General features: G+C 39.9%; 1 protein-coding gene across 3 annotated transcripts in view; it reads right to left on the bottom strand.

Annotated features, from left to right (window-relative positions):
- Positions 1 to 395: 395 nt before the first annotated feature.
- BRIP1 (BRCA1 interacting protein C-terminal helicase 1) overlaps positions 396 to 23,019 on the bottom strand; it is a 46,306-nt gene continuing 23,682 nt past the window's right edge. For all 3 annotated transcript variants that reach the window (XM_030962944.1, XM_030962946.1, XM_030962945.1), the window contains exons 15-20: positions 16,241 to 16,400; positions 15,778 to 15,899; positions 6,539 to 6,651; positions 5,069 to 5,151; positions 2,628 to 2,945; positions 396 to 1,939 (exon numbers count right to left, since the gene is read on the bottom strand). In XM_030962944.1, the coding sequence (XP_030818804.1) occupies positions 1,104 to 1,939; positions 2,628 to 2,945; positions 5,069 to 5,151; positions 6,539 to 6,651; positions 15,778 to 15,899; positions 16,241 to 16,400 (1,632 nt within the window). In that variant the 3' untranslated portion in view covers positions 396 to 1,103. The remainder of the gene's footprint in view (positions 1,940 to 2,627; positions 2,946 to 5,068; positions 5,152 to 6,538; positions 6,652 to 15,777; positions 15,900 to 16,240; positions 16,401 to 23,019) is intronic.

Raw genomic sequence — 23,019 nt, 5'->3', positions numbered from 1 at the left:
TAGAAATTCTAGTGTTCTTCCCTTGCAAACAGTGTCCAATTTCATAAACATGAATTTATTTTATAAAGAAAGGACACAATTTAAATCCTGTTGATATGAGCATGTTCACAGCTCTGTAGGGATGGACTCCAAGTGCTATTTAGATGAACTTCTATGGAAAATGACCAGTTAATAATTTCATTTCTACTCTCAAACAGAAAGTATCAACACCTATGAACCAATCTTCAGATTGGAAAAATCTTGTATCTTCATATGAATGTAGGATGCCAATGAAGAATCTTATCTTAAAAAGTCAGTATGTTTTATTACAGAAAAATCCTGGCTCTTTTCATTGCAGAAAATGAAAGAAACATTAAAATTCTTACAAAAAATAGACTGGGCAAGATTCAAAGACCTTTGTGTACAATTTACATTTTATATGTTACATGTAAAAAGTGCTTGTAGGACAAACAAATGAGAACAGGTTTTGACATGAATAAACACAGAATCCAACCAACAGAAATGAGATCCTCTCACAAAAGGAAAACTTAAAGAAATCTCAAATTTTTCTCTCAAGAAGCTTCTCATCTTCATCAAATATCAAAATGTGCACAGCTCCTGCTGGACATTTTGATGTAAGAAATTGGAAGGAAACAAAGTACTGGAAAATAAACCTGATTTGGTATTTAGGCTCAATCTGTCTATGACTTGATCTGAAGATGCTGTTCTACATGTTTTACTAAACAAACCCAACCTAACAACTGCAGAAAACCATTATTTGGTTATATGGGTGTTTGGCTTTCTGAGGAAAACCCCAATTATTGGACTGTATTAAATGGTGAGTTAATTAAATCTGTAATGGATAAACCAATAATTCCAGGTCAGATCCTACTTGGGTTTCTATTCAGAATTTCCAGACATGATGTCCTCCAGCCATGAAGTCAGGATGAAGAATCTTCATCCTATCTCTAGAAAACTGCACATGGCAAAACTCCCCCAGTGAAAACCCCAAAGATAAAATGAGAAATGGAGCCTGAGGGAAGCTTTTGTTCCATGAGGACAAGGGAGGTGCAGCTGTCCCGTGCTGTTGTGAGGGCTGCTCACCACAACTCCCACAGGAGCTGTCACCAGGTGCCACCATTGCCCAGCAGAGAGGATGACACACCTTTATTTCGGGATCTGGAGAGGCTGAGTTTCCTTTTTGGGGTGTTCATCTCCTGAGCTCCTCCCTGCTCTGCTCCTGCAGCTGCTGCCACCCCTGCAGCCCCAACTGTCCTGTCCCTGCTCCTCACATCCTCCATGATCCCATGGGGGCTCCTGCCAGTCTCAGTTGTTTCAGTCCCATTCTGTGTTCCTGAGGTGCTGGTGGCAAAAGGACCAGCAGGGACTGTGGGGTTCCCACATTCCCCCCAAATCCCAGTGGTGGAACAGGCTGGGACTGGGGGCTCAGCTCTCTGCTCCTCTGGGTCTGCATCATCATACAGTTCTGGAGTGAAGTAAATGCTTTCATCCTCATCCTCATCCACATCTAATGCTGAAGGCTCAGCTCTCCCTGCTGCTGGAGGGAACTCCCTGCAGGGCTCAGCTCCAGGATGGCCTTCAGCACCTGGGGCCTCAGCACTCTTAACTGAAACATGACTTGTTTCCAAACATGATTCTGCTCCACTTGGTTTGTGCTCTGCAATTAATGACGATTGGCATTGATTGGAATGATCAATAAGGTCCCTGGGCCCATTCACATGCTGCTGGCTGCTGCTCTCTGTGGCCCTGCAGTTCGGGGCTGCAGGAGTTGAAGTCAGTGGCTCAGGGCAGCATTTCTCTTCCCCAACATCAGCACTGCTCCAACCATTCATTTCTTCTCTCTCTATTTTGATTGCTGCCATTTTGGGGGGGCAGTCCACGTGTTTCCTTCTCTGTTTTACATGGTGAGAATGGCTCTCTATATCAACTTTCTGGTCACCTGTGACAAATCACAAAACATGAATGAATTGCATCTGATTTACAGCATGTTTAGCACATCAGAATTACCACTGCTTTAGAAGGTTTACAGTGATTTTACAGCATTCATTAAAAACAATAATACAAACAAAAGCCCAGATGTTATAACTATCTTTGCACATGAACTGTCTTAATTAAATTAATAGATTAACAGGGACATAAATGTAGAGTATGACTGGATTTGAAATTTGTAATCTTTATTATTGTGCTCTTTCTTGATTGAAATGAAATCAGAACCTTTCCTAAAATTTAAGGACGGATTTTACTTGTGAAGCTGGAACCAGAGAAGATCACATGGAAGGTGTCTCACAGCAATGCCCAAAAAACAGATGTAGCTTGAACCAGGGCTCAACTTGCAATAATGCTAATCTTGATGTGTTTCAAATATATTTTATATTATCTTCATAGTGCTCAATGGAAAACAAAATTAAAATGAAACCATTTTTGATTGTACTATAAACTTACCAAAGATTACTCTTTTAAAACAACCAGATGGAACGAGAATTAATTTCAGTCTGTTGAGCACAGCTCCTCCACATTTGTGAATAATTATCGTTTTCCACTATAGCACTTCTGTAATTCTAAAAAAATTGTTTCCTCCAAAAAAGATTCAAGTACCCATTTGAAATTGCCAGTGGAAATGAACATACTTTGTTTGACTGCTGCCATGCTGTCACTTGGCTGATCCCATGCTGTGGGATGAACTGAGCTGATGGTTGCAGTAAAATGAACTTCTGAGTCCAAGTTCTGCTCCTGACTTGTAGCAGGAACGTCAGGGGACAGAGGAGTGGTGTTCTCCTGTGGAGAGCCCTGTGAGAGGTGCGTGGGCTGTGCAGGGAGCTCAGAGCTGGGCTCTGAGGAGGGCTCCCCACCGCTCTGGTTGCGGAGGGCGAAGGCGCGCAGGGACTGCAGGGCGCTGCCGAAGGTGCCGTGGTGCTGCACCTGCTGCCGGATCCACTTGGACAGTCCTGAGGGGAGAAACACCTTACTGCAAAATAACAGCACCTTGCTCCAAAATATCAACTCCTTACTCCCAAAATATCAACAACTTATTCCACAATATCAACAACTTGAAAATAACAGCACCTTGCTCCAAAATAACAGCACCTTACTCCACAGTATCAGCACCTTACTCCAAAAGAACAACATATCCAAAATATCAGCACCTTACTCCAAAAGAACAACACTTTACTCCAAAATATCAGCACCTTACTCCAAAATAACAACATATCCAAAATATCAGTACTTTACTCCAAAATATCAGCACCTTACTCCAAAATAAATATCAACACCTTACTCCAAAATATCAGCTCCTTACTCCAAAATATCAGCTCCTTACTCCAAAACAACAGCTACTTACTCCAAAATATTAGCAGCTGTACAGGCATTTCCCAGCCCTAAACAGCACCCTAATGTGGAGCAGCTCTCTGGCCACAGACAAACACAACTTTCCCAGGGATGGGGTTAGGGAAGGCTGGGAGAAAACCAGAGGAAAGAATGAGAAACAATTCTTATCTGAACCTGCTGCTGTGAACATGTGCAATGTGCTGTGGAGATCTGTTCGTCAAAGGGTGGTGAACAAATTAGCCAACCTCCTTAATTAGTCATTGGTGATGTGTTTTAAGTCAGGGACCAATGAGGTCCACGTGTATCTAACAGTCTAGAAAAGAACAATGGGTTTCTTAATAAAGAATTATTGATCAACCTTCTGGAATATATAAAATAAAGCACACAAATATCCAACAGCCAATCAAACCACATAATTCATTGGAAGTCTATGCCAACTATTGATCAACCTTCATACATGGAGTCTATGCTAATTATTGCTCAACCTTCTATAATACATGGAGTCTCTGCTAATTATTGCTCAACCTTCTGGAATACATGGAGTCTATGTTAATTATTACCTGGCCAGGGGCCTGTTACAATGATACCCTGAGAGTACAAATATTTCTGTGTAGGTAGAGCCTCAGAGATTTCAAGAATTTGCTCATGAAGCTACAACAATTCCTCCTTTCCAGGGCTAAGAACTTGATTTATTCAATGGCAGCATTCTGATAAGCAAACTAAAAATATCCTTCTTTTTCTATTAAAAGCCTTTCCCTTTTTCACTAGTCTTCTTTTTAGGTTCAAACTGCTGCCTTGCATGAACATCATTATATTTCTTTGTTGCCTGGCTGTTCATTCTGCTTGTTACCATGAATTATTTAAAAGTGGCTTACACAGAGTGCAGCTATTTATTATCATATTAACAGGGTCTGATAAAAATTTGAATATAATGAAGCTTTTTACAATTTTGTGTCAGATTAACTAATAGTAACTCAAAGAATCACAACTGTTCTACAACTACAGGTGTTATTATAACCTGCTCCTATCAAAATAATCAAAATATTAAATGTCAGATGTCTTGAGTATATCAGCTATTTAGATTATATTGGAGCACACAGGGATCAAGTAAAAACTGACTGCCTCGATTTTAGAAAGTGTTTTTGAACCCATTTAAATATTCTTTGTATATCAATTAAAAAACAAAACCGAAAAAAACCAAACCCACAACAACAACAGAGAACTTCACTCTTTTGTGAAGTTTTACTTTCTAGAGAAAGAAATCCTACCAAGTCTTGAACATATGGATTATTTGTGCTCCTATATGAATTTCTAGTGTTTCCTTCAATAATTTCAATGTATTTTTAGTACATCAGAGAAGGAGCAGGACTCAACTGCAGCAGCTGAGCTCCACCTGCTGACTAAGCCCAGCATGGGCTGGTGAGCTCAGCTCTGCCCAGCAAAAAGGGCAGGAACAAAGCTGAAAACACATTCCTAAGCACTTTATTCTCTAATTTTTAGTTTTTTAAAGGTTGTGTGCAGGATCTGTTTTATTTCACCTGCATTTATTTCTACCCAGTATAAAACTACAAACAGAAATCCCTTGTTGTATATTGAATATTCAGCAGTTCAATGTCTGTTCCATGGCTGGGGCACATTCTGACCCTTCCTACTCACCCGTATTTGTACAGCCACATTTCTGAAATTCAGAGATTTTAGTATTTTTCAACCTTAGGAGTTTCCCCAGAAGATGTTTACCTCTTACCAGTTATGTATTTGTTGGGGTTCTTCCTGAAGCGGTCGTCAACTAAAATAAGAGCCCCCCAGTCATTCCTGTGCCTTATACACCTAAAAGTGAGGGGGAAAAAAGAGTATTTATGTAATTAGAGGGCACACAGCAAAAATCTGTGGGAATTAGGAAACAGGGATTGCTCTGAGTCAGCTGGAATATGCAAAATTATACAGGAGGTGCTCTTCTACTGGATGCACCAAAAATTGTTACAGATGTCATGGAAGCTTCATTTTCCTTCAGCTGAATGTACATGAAAACAGCTAAATTAAAAATAAAGCACACAAATACTCAACAGCCAATCAAACCACTCAATTCATTTTCCACTCTTAACTGGGCAGTGTAAATATTACAGAGCTCCCTGCCAGCTTGGTGGAATGTTCTGGTTTTATCAAAATCCTTCCCCACATCTCAGGTTAGCAAGGGCTTTGGCCCGTGGTTTGATAAGGAATTTGTACCTTTATGTCAGAATGGAAGCCTGTTTTCTCCATTTTAGACCACCCAAATAACAAATTAAACAATAAGTAACTGTCACTAAAACTTGATTTCAGTTCAAGCTGATTTATTTCACTACTGGTATTCCACAATTGAGAGCTTTCTTAACCTATTTTAATTAATGCTCTTTGATTCCAAAGAGGAATTTAAGAAATCAGGCCTGTAACAACAAGAATCCACAATGAGATTTCCTAATGTTACAATTTCTCTCCATTTTCTCTCTAAGCCTTCATTTATGTCATCACATTTGCATTAGGACTAATTCAAAGCAGAAGAGTTTTCCAGCTGATGCTTCTGTGCCTCTGTAGCCATGACAGATGCACAGCACCTACAATAGATATGGATGACAGCTCTAATCTTTATTTATATGATAAATTTTGTTGAAGGAGGATGAATTAATTCTACCTTGTTAACAACATTTGGGGGAATTTTTCCATCTAGGAAATGGAAGCTGTACCACTTCTTCTAAATCTGGGAAGAGATCAGTGAGCACAATAATTGAATTGACCTTTTGCAAAGGTCTGAAAAACCCCACTGCTATTTCTCCCTTTCAAAAATACTTGCAGGCTAAATATCAAACAACTGTTCTGAGCCCACTGAGAGTGTGAACAATTAGTGCTTTGGAAAAGTCCTAAGGATCTTCATTTGCTTTAAAGCTCAAGAAATATTTGTCTCTGCTTGTGCTCTTTTTTTCCCTGTATATCTTGACTATAAGCAATGAAACTTCTACTAAATTGAAGTGGGTTCTGAATGTAGAATAAAATCTGAATTATAACAATGCACAACAGGCTGAAAAGCAGAGAATTGTCAGCACAGAGCAGCTCAAGAGACAAAATTTGCAATATGAGAGGTTTGGCCTGACCCTTTTGTGCTAAAAGTAGGGAATAAATCCTAAAGATCTCCCTAAAAAAAAAGTTCTACAAATTCATATTTTAGTTATGTTTATCTCACCTTCCCAGGGCTTGGTTGAGAGCTCTGTAAGCTTGAATTTCATACCACTGACTCCCTGATAAAAGGCCTCTTGTACTTTTGTGCTGGTCATTGTACTTCCTCTTTAATTCAACCTAAAAAGGAAACCATAAAATATTTGGTTTATTAATGGTGTTGAAAAGGAGATATTCTAAAAGGGGAAAACAAGCAAACAGTGATTAAATAAGAGAATATATAAATTGTGCTTCAGTATTTCAAATCTATATTTTGTACACTAACCAATTCTGGCTTCTGAAATTGCCCTTAGCTGTGATCTGTTCCAATAATTTAAATGTATTGACATGAGCACCACACACTCATCCAAAGCTCTGTGCCAGTGAGAGGAGGATAAACTGTTCAGACAGGTGAAAAACCCCAAACCAGGTACAGGCAGATGGACTCCAAAGCCCAGATTTATTGGCTCTTCCAAAAGGAAGTGCCCCACTGGAGCTCTCCCTTTGTCACCAAAGCCACTCCTCATCCCCAGCTGGGACCAGACCCTGATTTTCCCAGGGAGGGTTCAGCAAATTCAACTTCTCCTCCTCGACAGGAGCTGCAAAAAGCTTTGGGGATGGAGAGGTCTCTGCCAAGGAGCAGCAGTCACTGACACCGAGCAAAATTCCAGCCTGGCATCAGCTCCTGAGGTCTGGAAATGTTTCACTGCAGAGCATGGGGAGATCAGGCAGGGAGAAACATGTTCCCCTTTTTAAAAACACATCCCTGATGCTTCAGAACCTGGAGGGAACTGCCCAAAAAATCCCTTCTCAATCAGGATAACCACACACAATGCCTGGTCTGAACTGGAACAATTTGCATTAGAACATTATTTATCTCAAAAGGTTTTATTAGTATTATTATTCAGCCAGGGGAACTGAATTATTATTTTTTTTAAGCAAGCACAAAACTGCACCAAAAAGGGTCTTTCTGCTGCTCTTTTGTGCAGTATTAACCTTTCTAAACTGACAAGTGAAAGGACACGCTTCAGGAGAGAAAACAGCAGACTTCTAACCTCTTCTGACAGGTAACTTTCAAGTTGCATTTGGATAAGAAATTTTATTTTATGTACTTATGCCCTTTAAATTGCCTGTCAAATTTACAAATTCAATCTTTACAGCCAGAAAGTAAATTCAGTTTGATTTCACAGATTTAATATTTGTTCCAGTCACTCAGAATTTACCAACTGGCATGTGAAGTTTCCTTTTTAATTTTCCAAACAGAAGATGATTTCTTCTGAATGGTCTATGAGCATTAAACTATTCCTTAAAAAGGAACTTGGCTTTATCTGTGCATATCTACAAACTGAAATACTATCTGTAGAAAGAAAAGGGTACTGCTCACCTCTGGAGATGAGGAATGATGATGGAAAAGTTCACTGAAGCCTTTAAAACATAACCATTGACAATATTCTCCTGTGTGTCCTTAGCACTCATCTTCTAGTCCTGGTCAGTTTTATAACAATTTATTTTTTGGAAGAATTGTGTTATCAGTAAGATTATGGCCATTTAAAACCAGTGGAGGTTTACCAGCCCCTCACTTTGCCAGCAGCCTGTGCAAAGTGTTGGAATAACCGCTCCTGTGTCTTATGATGAAATTTCAAATTATTTTTACAATATTTTTAAACACCTGCATAAACTCACTGAAGTAGCAATAAAATGCAAACCAGTCAGATCATCTAAATAAAATACAATACTTCCACATTCTCCTAATATATGCCAGTGTTATCAAGTTCACTGCTTGTATGCACACCACCAATGACATTTCATTGCTCAAATGATAAAAACCCCAATTTTTAATATAAAACCCCATGAGCTTGGGGGCTTTTAACCCCAATCCCTTACTCTAAGGGTGTAACATATCTCTAAAACTTCCTTCTATTAATTTTAAAAGAGTTACCAGAAAAGAAGCATTGTGTTTTCTGCCTGCAGCGCTCCTGCCTCAGCAGAGATGGGAGCTCAGTGTGCAGGGGGATGTCACAGACACATTTTATGAAAAATCCTTTCCTTAGGATTTTTTTCTCCTGAGAAGCTGAGAAGCCTCAAAAACAAAATGCAAACAATGATTATCTGTTGCTGTGGAATGCAACAGGTGCATCTGTGATTGGTCTCGTGTGGTTGTTTCTAATTAATGGCCAATCACAGTCAGCTGGCTTAGACTCTCTGTCCGAGCAACAAGCCTTTGTTATCATTCTTTCTTTTTCTATTCTTAGCCAGCCTTCTGATGAAATCCTTTCTTCTATTCTTTTAGTATAGTTTTAATATAACATGTATCATAAAATAATAAATCAAGCCTTCTCAAACATGGAGTCAGATCCTCGTTTCCTCCCTCATCCTCAGACCCCTGTGAACACGGTCACAGGGGGAGGCTGTGCAGGTAAAAGGCCAGGGCCTGTCATTTTAATGCAATCAGAATCTATTTCATTGTGGACCTGCTGCATCAATTTCAGGCCAGATTCAAGCTGACATGTTACATATGTGAAAAAGGCAGTGCCTCCTGCTAGCAAATCTCCACAACGTGCAGGAAAGCACAGGCTAGAAGGGATTAGTTAAAATGTCAAAAGACAGCCTTTTACTTTTACCTGTTCATCCTTAAAAACATCCTCCCAGCTCTGGGGCAGGATTTGCAGACAAAGAGCTGCACAAGGCCCCTGGCAAGCTCTGCCATCCTGTAGCTGTCACCCAGATTAGGCTTTGATCTGTCTGGGAGGTCACGGGCACAGCCACGCTCACTGCCAGCTCCCCACGTTCCACCTGCAAACCCCTCCTGCTGCTAATGCTTAATTACTCTGACATCTTTCACTCTGCAACATTAACTGGGAAACAGCAGCGAAAAAAGATAAATGCCATGAACAATTTTTTTTTTTTTAAGGATTGGAAAGATACTGGGAGGCAGTTTGTGCTACAGCTCAAGCGTATTTTTCAAACAGAATTAGCAATGGAGGTTTTTCTTCAATGATAACAACATTAAATGACATTTGTTACATTAGATTTTTAAAAAGTTACCTGTGGTGATATTCCTTCCCATGAAGAAACTCAGACTTATTCAGGATATAAATGGATTTATACTGTGGTGACCATGGATTGTAAGAGTTCACAGCACAAAGGTGAGAACTCAAAACTACAGCTTGGTTTTGACCCCCAAAATAACCTGCAAATCCACACACAGAACCTGCAGCCTTGTAGCAACACACCAGGCTGAACCAGGTTTATTCAGAAGACACAAACAGTATTTAAAGCAAGGTATACAAATACCAATCTATTATGGACTAATTATTTCTATAGAAAAATCAATCAGGAGACTGTAAACTGATTTATCAGTGCCAGTACCACGACATGAAGGCTGAATGGGCTAAACCCATTCATTTATTTTGTGCAATTTAAATCAGCAACATGAACTGTGTTTGGTTTACTTCATCTGGCAAAGTTTTGAGGGGTGTTTTTAATGCATGACTTCACTGAACCAAATGCAAACTTTGCTTTTTAAGAAGAAATATAAGTAACAGTTAAGATTTTTTTTGCTGAAAAAGTCAGGCCTGTTCTTTGATGGGACATCTCCTCACAAACATCTCCAAGTGCCTCCTGTTTGCTCTGGTAGGTGAAAGGAAGAGAAAAGAGCAGGAAAAGGCCAATAGAGCTGGGCCTGTGTCCCTGCATGGCCAGGTGGAGGTGGCACAGCCACACCTGGATCAGCTCCTGCCCTTCCCTCTTCTCCATGGAAAGAAAAACCAGAAAATGGATAGAAACATTTTCTGCCATTCCATTAACTTGTTTCTCTGGTTTTATGAGTGGAAAAATAGTAATGAAAGCAAAGACATTGCTCACATCATCCAAAAAAATTCTTGAAGTTACATTCATGTTTAACATCTACTAATTCCCCACGTCTTAAAAACAAACAAGCAGAGAAAATACCAGGTGGTCACTCCCCTCTTCCATCCCAAAAAAGACATAAAAATGTTTTTTAAGCAAATCTCCCGTCCTAAAAATCTCCTGTGTCCACTTAGAGTCTCTCTTCCACCTGAAATAGCAATAATTAGAATTTTGCAGGAACACTTGCCATCTACTTTCCTCCTGATGAATGCCAAGGAACCATAAAAGTTTGTGAGTGCAGGGAAGTTAAAACATGAAAACCCATTTCTTTTCTTTTACATCTGAAAATTCTTCAATAGAAGCAGCACTGAACCAGGCAGCATTTCACTCACTTCAAAAGCAGCAACAAGGGCTGGGGGTTTAACACAAATAATGCACAAGTAAAGGCCTGGCTGAGTCACAGAACAAGCTTCAAACTCCTCACCCCTCCCAGCCATGTCTAAACACAAAATTCCCATTTCTGAGCCCACAGGAAAAAGATATTATGGCAGGATTTTATCTTTGAGTGTTTCAAGCATTCCAAGTGCAGTGCTAAGACATAAATAATATGGAATAAGCAAATGCTTATTAGCTGAATTTTACCAAACTAGATTCTGTCAATTACAATAATTTATTAAGGTCATTCTAACGAGTTCATAGAACTAAATAAGGTCACTAGACACAAATACAACACTTTTATTTTCACATATAAATACTGCATTTCCTCATAAAACAGCAACAACCCCCCAAACTGCCAATGAGACGAGATCAATATTTGTACTGCTCAATTATCATCAGGATGCTGCCACACAGAAATTGCTCAGGTGACCTTTTCTGCCTGAACATTTCTGTGTGCACTTATCAAAATTGCCTTCCTTGGATAACACTGAATAAAAAAAGGAATCAACCAGATCTCAGACTTGCTCTGTCTCACAGGGGACATGGAAATATTTTGGGATTGAACAGTGCAATGGGAATGAGGATAAAATCAAAACTAGAGTTACTGAGATAGAAAAAATGGCACAATAATACAGTGCAAGGGATGCTCCCCAAACTCTGGTTAAGCATAATAATAATTTAAATTAAATGTTAAAATAACAATAATTTTCTTAGAAATCTTGCTTTTCCTAGAAAACGGTAAATAAGAAACGAATTTTTCCAGCAATCACTTTCATAGCACAAGGATTCTTCCTCCTTCCAAGGGACACAAAACATACAGGCTTAAAAACTGCTACAAGAACTAGAAACTCAATATTGAAACACATCATTATTCTGCAATGATAGAAATATCTCAATTTGTTGAGGTAGGAGAAGTGGAAACTTCAGCCAAAGAGCTGCAAAATGTTTGTATCATTAAGTTACATAAAGCCCAGAAAATTGAAATTGAAATTATGATTTCCTTGGTGTTAGAAGTGATGACACTGGAAAGAATAAAGGAGATATTTCCCCCATGGCAGCCAGGGGAAATAATTCCCATTAAAGGCAAACTCCAGCAGTGCCACTGCTCCCAACTCCCATCCTCAGTGAGTTTGTTGGCCTCTGCTGATGTGAAAGAATTTGACTTTCTGCATTTTCTGCTGTGTTTTGGTCAAGTTCTGCTGCCTGTTCCATGATGAATTCCCTCTCCTGTAGCAGGATCAAAAGCATCTGGAGAGGTGGAAGTGCAGAAAAGCTCCCTGGGCAGGGGACTCTGCACCTCAGAGCTGCCCATTCTCAACATTTCCCTTTCTTTTCAGCTCCCCAAGGTAAGAACAGTAAATTATGACTTGAACTAAACAAGTCACACTTGGCTCCAAAATCAGATTTTCCTACCTCTACTTTCAGGTCCCAGAGGTAGGCAGAGGAAATCCTGGTCACAGCCAAAGAAGTCATTTTTGGCTCTGAAATAAATTTTCCTGCTTTACTGGAGCCAAACTCCACCATTGAGAGCACCAGAGCTTTGAGCAATCCTCGAACATTTTCTTTTATATTATTTTGTTTTAGCAACCTGATTCTTCAGCAATATGAAACCCTTTGCAATAACACAGAATTAGAGGGTTGGCCTCTTTCTTCAATCACTTTTGTTTATAATCAGGTCTGAGCCTGAATCATTTCTTTCTCCCTAACCCTGACAAAGTGTTTTAGACTCTTCTCTTTGTCAAAAGCAGTGAACCTAAGATACAATATGCCTAAAAATGTTCAAGTGAAACTAAATTATTATCTTTAAAGCCTCCACAGAAATTACTGTAACTTATAAAAGCACACAGTTACTAAAGGAATTCCAATGTTTGCCATTTAATACCAGGATTTGTGGCATATACTCAGCACAAACATATGGGAAAACTAAAATTGGATATTATTCATCACACTTGACAATGAGTCTCTTGCCCAAGATTGATGTCTGGATCCAAAATGCTACACTTCAAAATATCTAAGAGAAGTTAATTAACAGTATGTTAGCATCAGATAACACATCTGTGGGATTATCCATCTCTTGCTGTCACATTATTTATGTTCCCTAATATTACAGCTCAATCAAGTTACAAATCATAAAACATATTTAGAAAGCAGGTTGATCACAGACAAGTCATATTAGTGGAGATGAGCCAACATCAAACTGCCAACATGAATTATTGCTCTCCAAAGGTCCAGTCCCACAAACCCTGCTGCTTGTGCTCAGTGCTGGGAGCATTAAAGGGATCACTCACACAAGTAAAAGCTCTGTGCAGGAGTAGGGGGTTATGGAATTGAGGCTTAAGAGGACTTTTATTAACCCAAAAAGCAGACATTCGAGTGTTTTTTCATGTAGAAGCCCAGCACTTTTTAGTGATTTAAACCAATCCCAGGAGCATATAATTCATGGCTATTCCAAGGGAATTGTTAATCACTTGCATTTCCTATTTTTAAAGGAATGTCATTATCAATCATCTTATCAGTTTCCTCCCTGGTACCTCTGCTGAGCACCCATTGCTGTGGGAGAGCCCCAGATTCACCATTTTCTGTCCCAGTCCAACCTGGCCTGTGCCACTGTGTTTTGAATTTTATGGCTGCTGAAAACTCAAGATCCTCCCCAGAAGTTCCAGGCTTCACCCAGTTTTCTGCTTCACCCACAAAATCCAAACACAACCAAACGTGTGCAACTATTCTCTAAATTTAACTGTTGCATTTGGGAACTCCCAACTCCTTTCCTGAGCTGAAAAAGATGTTTAATCTTCCAAATTTCTTTTATATTTCTACAAAGATACTAATAACCTTCCTCAGAGTGACCCTCCTTCACTTCATCCTTCTTGCAACTCAGCTGATAAAAAAAATGAGCATTAATCCAGAATTGTTGGGGATCTGATAACCCTAAAGCCTTGAGCAAAACAAAACCTTGTCCAATATAAAGACATTTAAAATAAAAGCCATTTCCTCCAGCATCCTGAAGGAACTCTGCCATGCAGATTTCAGGCTGAGACTGGTGCCTGCCCAGCTCTCATCCAGAATTGATCACTGCAGAGCTTTGGGCATTCCCATCTCTAAACACACACTCAGACCTTGAGCTGTTTGCAATTTGGCAGCTACTGTTTCCGGCCCTACTGAAAAATTTAGAGGTTTTCTTCAGTCTAATTTTAAAAAATAGTTCAACAGAACACTGATTTTTAAAATATAGTTATCAGAATTGGGCTGTAGTGCTGTGATCCTGTTATTTGAAATATTTGGTTGACCTCAAGGTAAAATCAAACCATAATCCACTGTGAAGATAATTCACCCATAACACATTTTATTCAACCTAATTTTGTTTCATTTAGAACCCAAACCCATTGGTTTTCAGGAAATCATTTGGCATTAATTATAAAGTTCCAGCCATACAACAAAGGATTTCCTAAATACCTTGTCAGCACATGCCCCTAAAAACCAGCATTTCTAACTGCAGAAAGAGACTGAGCACTCTTTAAATGTGAATTTTTACACTACAGTGGAGTGCATTATATTTCAGAAGGACAAAGAATGTTGTGGCTGAGTGAGTGCTCCAAGGAATTCTGCAAACATTGGAGGAACTGCACTCACCCAGCCTCCCTGGCCCTTGTAGGATGTGGTTTTTCCCAGCAAGGCTGGAATTAGGCACATGCTGCAGACAACAAAGAAGCCTTTGCTTGTTCACTTAAGCTCAGAACACATCTCTCAAACCAAAGCTGAGTCTGTTTGGCCTTTCAAGTGCAAACCTATGATTTTCTTGTTTGATTTGGCATTAGTGAGAACCAGAATCCAGCTGCTCCTGGTATTTATTTATTCTGTGATCCTTCACTTTGTTTCTTAGCCTCACAGAGCAGACCCAAAAAGGAACACACAGGACAGGGCAGTGACAGTGACTGGCAGCACCTCAGTGGCACAGACCCCTAGAAAGAAGTGCTGTTACAAACTGCCCAATAATAAACCTTTTTTGCAGTAAGCAGAAAGCCTAGAAAAATACTTTTCTATGTTTATTGGCTTTCTTTTCCTTTCAGCTCTGCAGTGCCTGCTCTAATGAAACATCATCTCTCTGTCAGACAAGCCCTGCTCAAGTCAAAAGGAAGGAAGTGTTGAGGTGGGCAATTACACAGCAGTGCAACAGGATGCTGCTTTCACCACCTCCTGAAAAACACAAATAGTTTCAGATTTATTTAACTGCAGCCACTTCCAAATGCTATTTTTACAAGGGGCTTACAAGTTTTTGCCTAAAGTTACATGAAGCTTGAATATTCCAAATAGTGCTGTCCTCAGTATCCAGGAAGAGTTTATGTTGTGTCATAAATCCATGTTCAAAATTGCAAGCTAATAAAGCAGCACAAGCTTGGAAAAAGTTTCCAGTTCCACTGTGTGCTGAAGTGGGACAAATAATTGCACTGAAGAAGGCAAGGAGATTAGAAAGGTGAGATAGTGCAAGCAGTGGGACATACACAGTTATACTGTAAAATATTAACATAATTAAATCATCCTTATCTTTCCACCTGTTTTCTGCAGTAGCCTGCCTTATTTAAATCACTATTAAAAAGTTTGTATTACAAAAAGCAGTATTAAAAGTTTTTCTTTTCTGCAATAACCTGCATTATTTAAAGCAGTGCTCCACCTCTTACCTGTGCAAGGTCACTCAAAGAATTCAAATGGGATGGAGAGAAGTTCAAAGGTAAACACACAGAAAAGCTATTTTGTGCCTATTTAGTGTTTTGAAGATGACATAAAAATCTGTTTTGTGCCTATTTAGTGTTTTGAAGATGACAAAAAAAATTGTTTTGTGCATATTTAGTGTTTTGAAGATGACATAAAAATCTATTTTGTGCACGTTTAGTGTTTGGGAGATGACATAAAAATCTGTTTTGTGCATGTTTAGTGTTTGGAAGATGACATAAGATCCAGCCCAGCTCTGAAGTGATGTCCTACCTGCAGGTCCTTGACGTTTGGGAAGGGGATCCCGATGGTCACCACTGCCCTGGCGTTCTCATCACAGAAATCCAGCCCCTCACTGACCTTCCCTCTGCACACAGCAATCAGCAGAGCCCCATCTGCAAGAGCACAGCAACACTCAGCATGCCAGGGAGCAGCTGGGGATCACAGAAACTTGCACCAAAACCTTTTAAAGACCTAAATTTAATTTAATATAATACACTGTTGGAAAGGGTGAGTGGCTGTAAAAACAGGGACTTGTTAGAGGGATGAGATTAACTCCACTTTGATCAATAATATTCTGATTTTGACCATCAAATAGCAAAATCATTTTAGATTTTATAATACAGGGGTAATTAATTATGCAAGAACAATGGGTACCTATAAAAATGTTAAATGTTAAACTTTGAATTTTACTTGAAGAGTCTGCATTAACTATTTTGAATGGTGAAAAATGTACCTTTTTCTCCTTTACATTTGATGGCATCATAGTAGATTTTCAGCAGCTCATCAAAGTCACTCTTGGCCCCTCCCTGGGGCTCTGCAATGACTGTTTTAACATCCTCCAGGCTCCTCCACAAGCCTGTGTGCATCCAACGGTCCTTTAACTTGTCCAGCATCTGAAAACCAACAGAAAAATCTATGAACTGCTCAGATAAAGCACACAAAGACATTGCTTTCAGTGAAGTTATATTATTCAGTTTTGGTATTTGTAAATGCAAGTTTTCCTGCCATGCACAGAACCTCAGCTGGCAGCAATTGGCAAACAGTGGGGAGCACTTATTTTGTTAATTAGAAATAATGCAGATTCTTGAGCTGTCAAAGCAAAACTCTCTAAATCTATGACAGGTCAATAAAGAGCATCTTGTGGTATTCCTCAAAGTAGAGGAATGTCATCCAAAAAATTGGAAGTTGTCTGTTTTCTGATTACTAAGATCAGAAATAAATTCCAAATTAATTTGAAACAAGCCTTTATATCTTAAATTTCCAGAACATTTCAATACTTGAAAATTTACATAAAGAAGTTGGGGGAGGGAATATTGATGTAGGATTTATCAACCTCCTCTGCTTCTTGAAGAGCCCCTCAGCTTTGTTATACCTCCCACATTCTGAACTGTGCACATTTCACTCCAAGTCAGAACATGTTCAAATAAACTTGTCCTAATGCAAATAGTGAAAATATTGCATTACAGAAATCACAGAACCTGAAGTCAGCTGGGTGGGGGTGATTTAGCAAATGCATCAACTTCTACATTGAATTTTATCAAGTCAGGGAGCAAAAAAGTCCCTCCTTGAGCTGCACAGAGCTGCCCTTGAGAGAAGGGCAAGGCAAGGAACACATCCAGGGTGAACCAAAGAGTTCTGGGTCAGTGGGCAGAATTCAATCCTTTATTTCACCCTTCTGCTGCTCAGTGATCTTTAGTGTGTGACTGACTCTGTGCAGTTCATAGATGAGATTTAAACTCACAGATTCTGCAGGAAGGGCTGTGCTCTGTGTCTGCACTTCCCTCCAGTGCCTTCCTGAAGACTTTTCCATATTTTGCTCCAGGCTGCACAAACTGCTCCATCTGGAAGCTGCACTTGCCCTGCTCCATTCCTCCAAAAGCCACAGCATCCCTTCACTGCAGCCCACTTGTTTCCAGTGCACTCCAGCCAAGATCCCAGGATCCTGAATGGGTGATTGTTACAAAAATAATCTGTCCCCTGTCCAAATCCACAGTTTAAGCGCTACAGTGAAGCAGAACTAATGACAACTAATTGTTGTCACGTTGGAGAATTTATAGGAAACTGGTTACAAGGCCCTTTGCATTTTTCATGTCCTCAGCATTAAAGACCTGAACTCATTCTCTGACATGAAGAATTTGGAAGGGTTCCTCACAAGAGGGGACAAATGCTGTTATTTCACATTTTCCCTGGTTCATCCCAGCCTCTGCTCAGGGAATTACTCTTGCTTTACTACTGATGTGACACCATTAGCAAGCAAGCACAGAGAGAGTAAGTGATGAGTAGTAGGAACAGTTGAGCAGCTGTAGCTGCAGAATAAATCATCTCTGCTAAATGTGTCTGTCCTGCTGTCTGTCCCCTTCCCTCCCAGCTGTGATTTCCTGGCAGAACCTGTCTGTAATCCCTTTTTCTATAAAGGCTGTAATCCTGTGACTGAGCAATGAGTGTCCATCTTGCCATCCCAGCCTGCCACTGCAGCCACAGTTCTTGGATGTGATGTGGAGATAATTCTGGGAAAGCAGAGAATCAAACACATTACAGCTCTCAGTACATCCATTTGGGATCTGCCAGGGAGGGCAGCACCATTAACTTCCCAGATTTCATTGCTGCTCCTGTGCAGCTGGGGCTGCTGGGCCCCACTCAGCAATCCCTGCTGGCACTGCCAGCCATGCCAAGGGCAGCCCAGGGAGGGAACACTTGGGGTAGAGCTCAATTTCACTTTTACATTCATAAAACCATCCAGCCTTTGACTTCCAAGGGTCACTCACCCCTGATTTCCTCCTCTCCTCTCATCCCACCCATGGGATTTCTCACCAACACACCTCTAGGAAAGGTTCTTGCCAGAAGGACAAGAATCCTCACAAAAATTCCTTAATCCCTCAATTCCACTGTATTTCCCTTGTATTTGAAAGAAGTAAAATTTATATTCAGAACTGCAAAGATGGCAGGAGGAAAACTTTATCCAAATTCTTAAGAAAACATCTTTTCTCTTTTGGGGTTTCCCAGCCCCTCCAGGCAAGTCTCTCCTGGACCAAGCTTCAGCTTTCTTGTTCCATTGACAGCAACCATCACAACAACAATCTGTGATTTTGATGGAAAGTTGGGAATTATTTACGAAATCTTTGGCAAGAATGGAACAATTCATTTAATTCACACAACAGCTATTACCTCTTCCATTAATGGAGTTTGCTAGATATGGAAACTTTCCTTGTATCCACAAAAACACAGGACCCATGGCATGGACAGACACTAAAACAACAAGAATTATGGAGCTGACTGAATACAAATAAATAAAATATAGAACACACACATGCCTCAGAAGAGCCAGGAACCAAGTGCGGGTTTCTCATAAAAAATTATTTCACTTTGGGTTGGAAAAGTGCAAATGGGAGCAAGATCCAATGCCAGGAATCACAGGAAGGAACCATTAATGCCCCCAGCCAGTCACTCCTCCCACCCAGGGGAATAATAGTTCCTGCACTGGAAGGCAGCCTGTGTATATTTTATTAAATCCCTTAAAAATGGATTCTCAAATGGTTTATTAACAAATGGTCTTCCTCCAAGAGAGCAGAAAATCTTGTTAGAAAGAATCTGTCATCTCCCCATGCACTGAGGGATGTTTACTGGGATAGCTTTTCCCTTTTATTCCTCTCTGCAATTTAAAGACACCTGTCAGCTATGATCCATAACAACTTGGGGCTCAGGGCGTAGCTCTACCACCCATCTCTGCCAGCATTCTCTTTTGAGCAGTTTCTGGAATATTCTGGAAATCTGGGGATGGGGGGAGCTGTTTTCTCCTTCCCTCCAAGGCCAACCCCTCCCGTGTGTGCCCACAAAGGAGCAGCTTTGCCCTTTTCCGTTTGCTGCTTTGTTTTATACAGTGCCAAAAATCACATTAGGAGGCTCCCAGGTCATGAAGCAAACCCAGAGATTTGTTTAATGTATTTCACCCTAAGGCAAGTTGATTGTAATTTCCACCACTGGATCAAACTTGGAGTTAACTTCAGGTTGCTGGGGCTGTGCTTTTCCTGCAGGATCCATCACCTCCTGACAGGGAGTGGTGCAGTAGAAAATAGCTGAGAAAAGAGGAGGTCTAACAGAAAAATTTTGGCTTATTTAACTCTTTTCCTACTCATTTCTTTACATAAAATAGTCCTTAAATATTTTAGCATTGATTCATGTAATGAATAGATCACACCTTGTCAGCAGAGAAAAAAGCTATCACAGAAATAATCAAAAGTGCTTGGGGAAGCAACAAAACACCCCAAAATATCCAAGGATGCTCCAGAGCAGTACAGGACTAAAAGGATAATGACCCAAGAAGCACCTGACAGCAGAATAAAACAGCTCTGACTTTACTGGGTAGTTTAACAACTCCAACTATTTTAAAATAATTATCATTGCAATTGCATTGTGTCCTTGTGCACCTCTAAAACTACAAGCTGTCTCATTTCCCAACATTTATACAATAACTGGAGAAAAGTTATTTCAAGGTGAACAGAACCTACACAAACATCTTGTAACCCTTCTTAAAAATCTGCCATTGTACCCTAAAAAAACCCCATTCCTTCAAAAAGCTGCCATTGTACCCCAAAATAACCCCAACTCCTTCAAAAAGCTGCCATTATACCCTAAAATAACCCCACTCCTTCAAACTTTGCTTTTTTTGAGCTTGGCTCTATGTAATGATATGAAGTTGCACTTTTCATTGTTATTCAAATCTTCAGGTACTTGGAGGGGAGAAAGGGAAGAGCCATTAGGTTTTTCTTAATAAAAATCACAGTATTGGCACCACTGTCAGTGCAAAAAGTCTGGGCCCCCTGAGGGAGCAGCATTGATCTAAAAGCCTTTTCCCTGTGCTTGCTCCCAGGATTTTCTTTGTGGATAAGCACTGCTTCAAATCCAAGTGTGTCTCCAGTGGGCTGGAAATGTGTTTGAAGGGTCAAAGAGAAGTTCTGCAGGATTGTTCCAATCCCTCTGGTCCCTGGGGCAATGTTCTACTTCCATTATGAAAGGATGGGACTGTCCCTATATTAGTGATAATCCTAAAGCATATTCAGACATTAAATCAGGGCATTGATTGAACAAAGTGGCCTTAAATTGCTGTTATTCCAAAGGAACCCTGGAGAATGGATCTGGCCAGACTTCACCCACTTTTTTTGGTGTTACAGGTTCATATTAAATTAATTTCTTCAATGATGAAGATGGTTTGGAAAAGTAGAGGATTTGCAGAAGTTATTTGAGAGTTCTTGAACTAAAAACTTTGCCAAAACTTGGTACCAAATGATCCAGAATCCTACAGGCAGCTAAGCTCCAGGAATACTAGAACTCCTCACTTTGTGGAAAAAAAGAAGAATTTACAAAGAGTTTACCAATGTGGGGTCACAGGATCACTAATTTATTCCATTTTCACCTTTAGTTAAAGAACAAACAAACCAACCCCAAAACAAAACCAACAACAAAAAGGGCCCTTGAGGTTAAAAGTGAACAGAAAGGAAACAACAGAAAGAGGAAAGGAAACAGGAATGAGATGGGAATAAAAGATTGAAGGGACAAGAACAAACTGCCTGGAAGGACTGGTGTGAAAGGAAAATTGAGTTTCCTTCCAAAAACAGGAGGGAAAATATTTGGGCTAACTATCCAATAAACTCGAATGTCCATTATCCCAATCTCTGTAATCACTTTGGAGCAGCACCCTGGAACTATTAAAAACAGCACCATAAAAAGCACAATGTCCCTCCACAAGAGCAAAAGGGATGAAAAGCAAGCAAAGAAACCCAACCACACTTATCAAAACCACCAAAATTATTCCACATTTTGGGAAGGACTAGAGGAATATTCATCCATCTCTGGGCCACAAGTCATTGACCCAGCTGGCAGAAATAATTCACATTTCACCTATTCTTCTTCTTAATCACCCCACACACTTTTTTAAAAGGTCATTTTAATCATATTTTTCACCAAAAAAATAGAGAAAAGCCTCAGTTTTGCTCAACACCCAGACATTTGCACTGCTCTGGGCTGGGGCTCCAGCAGCCAAGAATAACTGAGGCCACTGAATTATTTAAAGCAGTTGTTTGCACTCAATTAGATTTTCATGAGAGGTTAAGCAAGAAACTGATTCACAGCCCCTACCCATGTTTATGGGAGGGTTTTAACACAGGAAAAGTCATTTGAATCACTGAGCCAATGCAAAATATAAACTTGTTTTCACAAAAAAAAAGGTATTTTAAACTTCAAATTTCATTTTCTCAGCTTCTAATTCTAACAGATTTCATTTGAAGAGAATGGGAAAATATCTGTGCCAAAATATTTCGTTTTTGAAGTAAAATTTAATTTTAAAATAGAGCTTTAAATTCCCACTGTTAATAGGAAACTGGAGATAAATATTAAACATCCATATAAATACACATGCACAGGGTAATCTTGTCTTTATGGACCAAAAAATAAATTGATTTAATGCAGCATTTTAATGGAAACAGGCCACACAAGGATGTTACTCTTATCAAGGAGAGGCTCCAGCTGCTTTGTCCTGCACATTTCCCATTTATTACATCAGGGCCATCACCCAGCAAGGTTCTGAACCTGCCTGGTTCCCTGAGTACAAATTCCAGATGAATTCCTGCCTAATTTCCCCTCCCAAAGAGTCTCAGAGCCTCTGGAATGAAATGCTCCATAAGAGCAAAATCGAAATTACTAAAAAAAAAATTAAATTTTTAATCCAAGAGGCTGTGCAGGGAGCTGGAGCCATGTCAGACATTTATTCTGATATTTTCCATTTCTCCCAGAATTCTGAAGGAAGATCACAGAAACTCTGAGTTGTCCTAACAGGTGGTCAGGGAGTCTGTCCTCAGCACTTCTGGGAAAAAAACTGCCCTGGACTGGAAATCTCCAGCACTGTGCTATTTCAGGAGATTTGTCTCTTCATCTCTCTCTTTCTTCACAGCAGAAAATGAGTTTGAAGAATAAAACCTTAAACCATGGAGGTGGGATTTTCAAGAATTTCCCTGGAAATGGTGTCTTTTCAAATGGAGAAGTATCATACTTATTCTCTCCAGGAGAATATTAAATAAACATGAAATAAACCCAAATATTTAGGGCCAAGAAAGGTGTTGAGATCCCCACATATGGTGGGAAATGTGGGGTAAAATCTGTGCTCATCCACACAGACACTGCAGGGGAAATAAAAAATAGAAGGAAAAAATTCAAGAGATAAAGCTACTGTGCAACTCAACTAAACCCTGAGCAGGGTGAAAAACTCTGTATTATGAACAAGGTTCTGATCACCATGTGCACACTCCAGCACAATAAAAGGTGAATAATTCATCATCATTTTCCAAGGCAAAGTATGCATCACTCAGCTTGGGGGCAGCACGGGGATTTCACTGGCAGGATTTCTCTTTGGGGACAATGACAAAGTGGTGCTCAGCAGCAGGAACCTGAAGCACTGAAGTGTGTTCCATGTGCCATAAATCAACACTGCAGCCACAGGATGTCTCTCTGGTCCCAACATAC

This window comes from Camarhynchus parvulus, chromosome 19 (genome assembly GCF_901933205.1).
Source record: "Camarhynchus parvulus chromosome 19, STF_HiC, whole genome shotgun sequence".
In the NCBI taxonomy this organism is placed as follows: Eukaryota; Metazoa; Chordata; class Aves; order Passeriformes; family Thraupidae; genus Camarhynchus; species Camarhynchus parvulus.
Note: the sequence above shows the minus strand (reverse complement) of the source record. Positions and strands in the feature narration are given on the sequence as shown.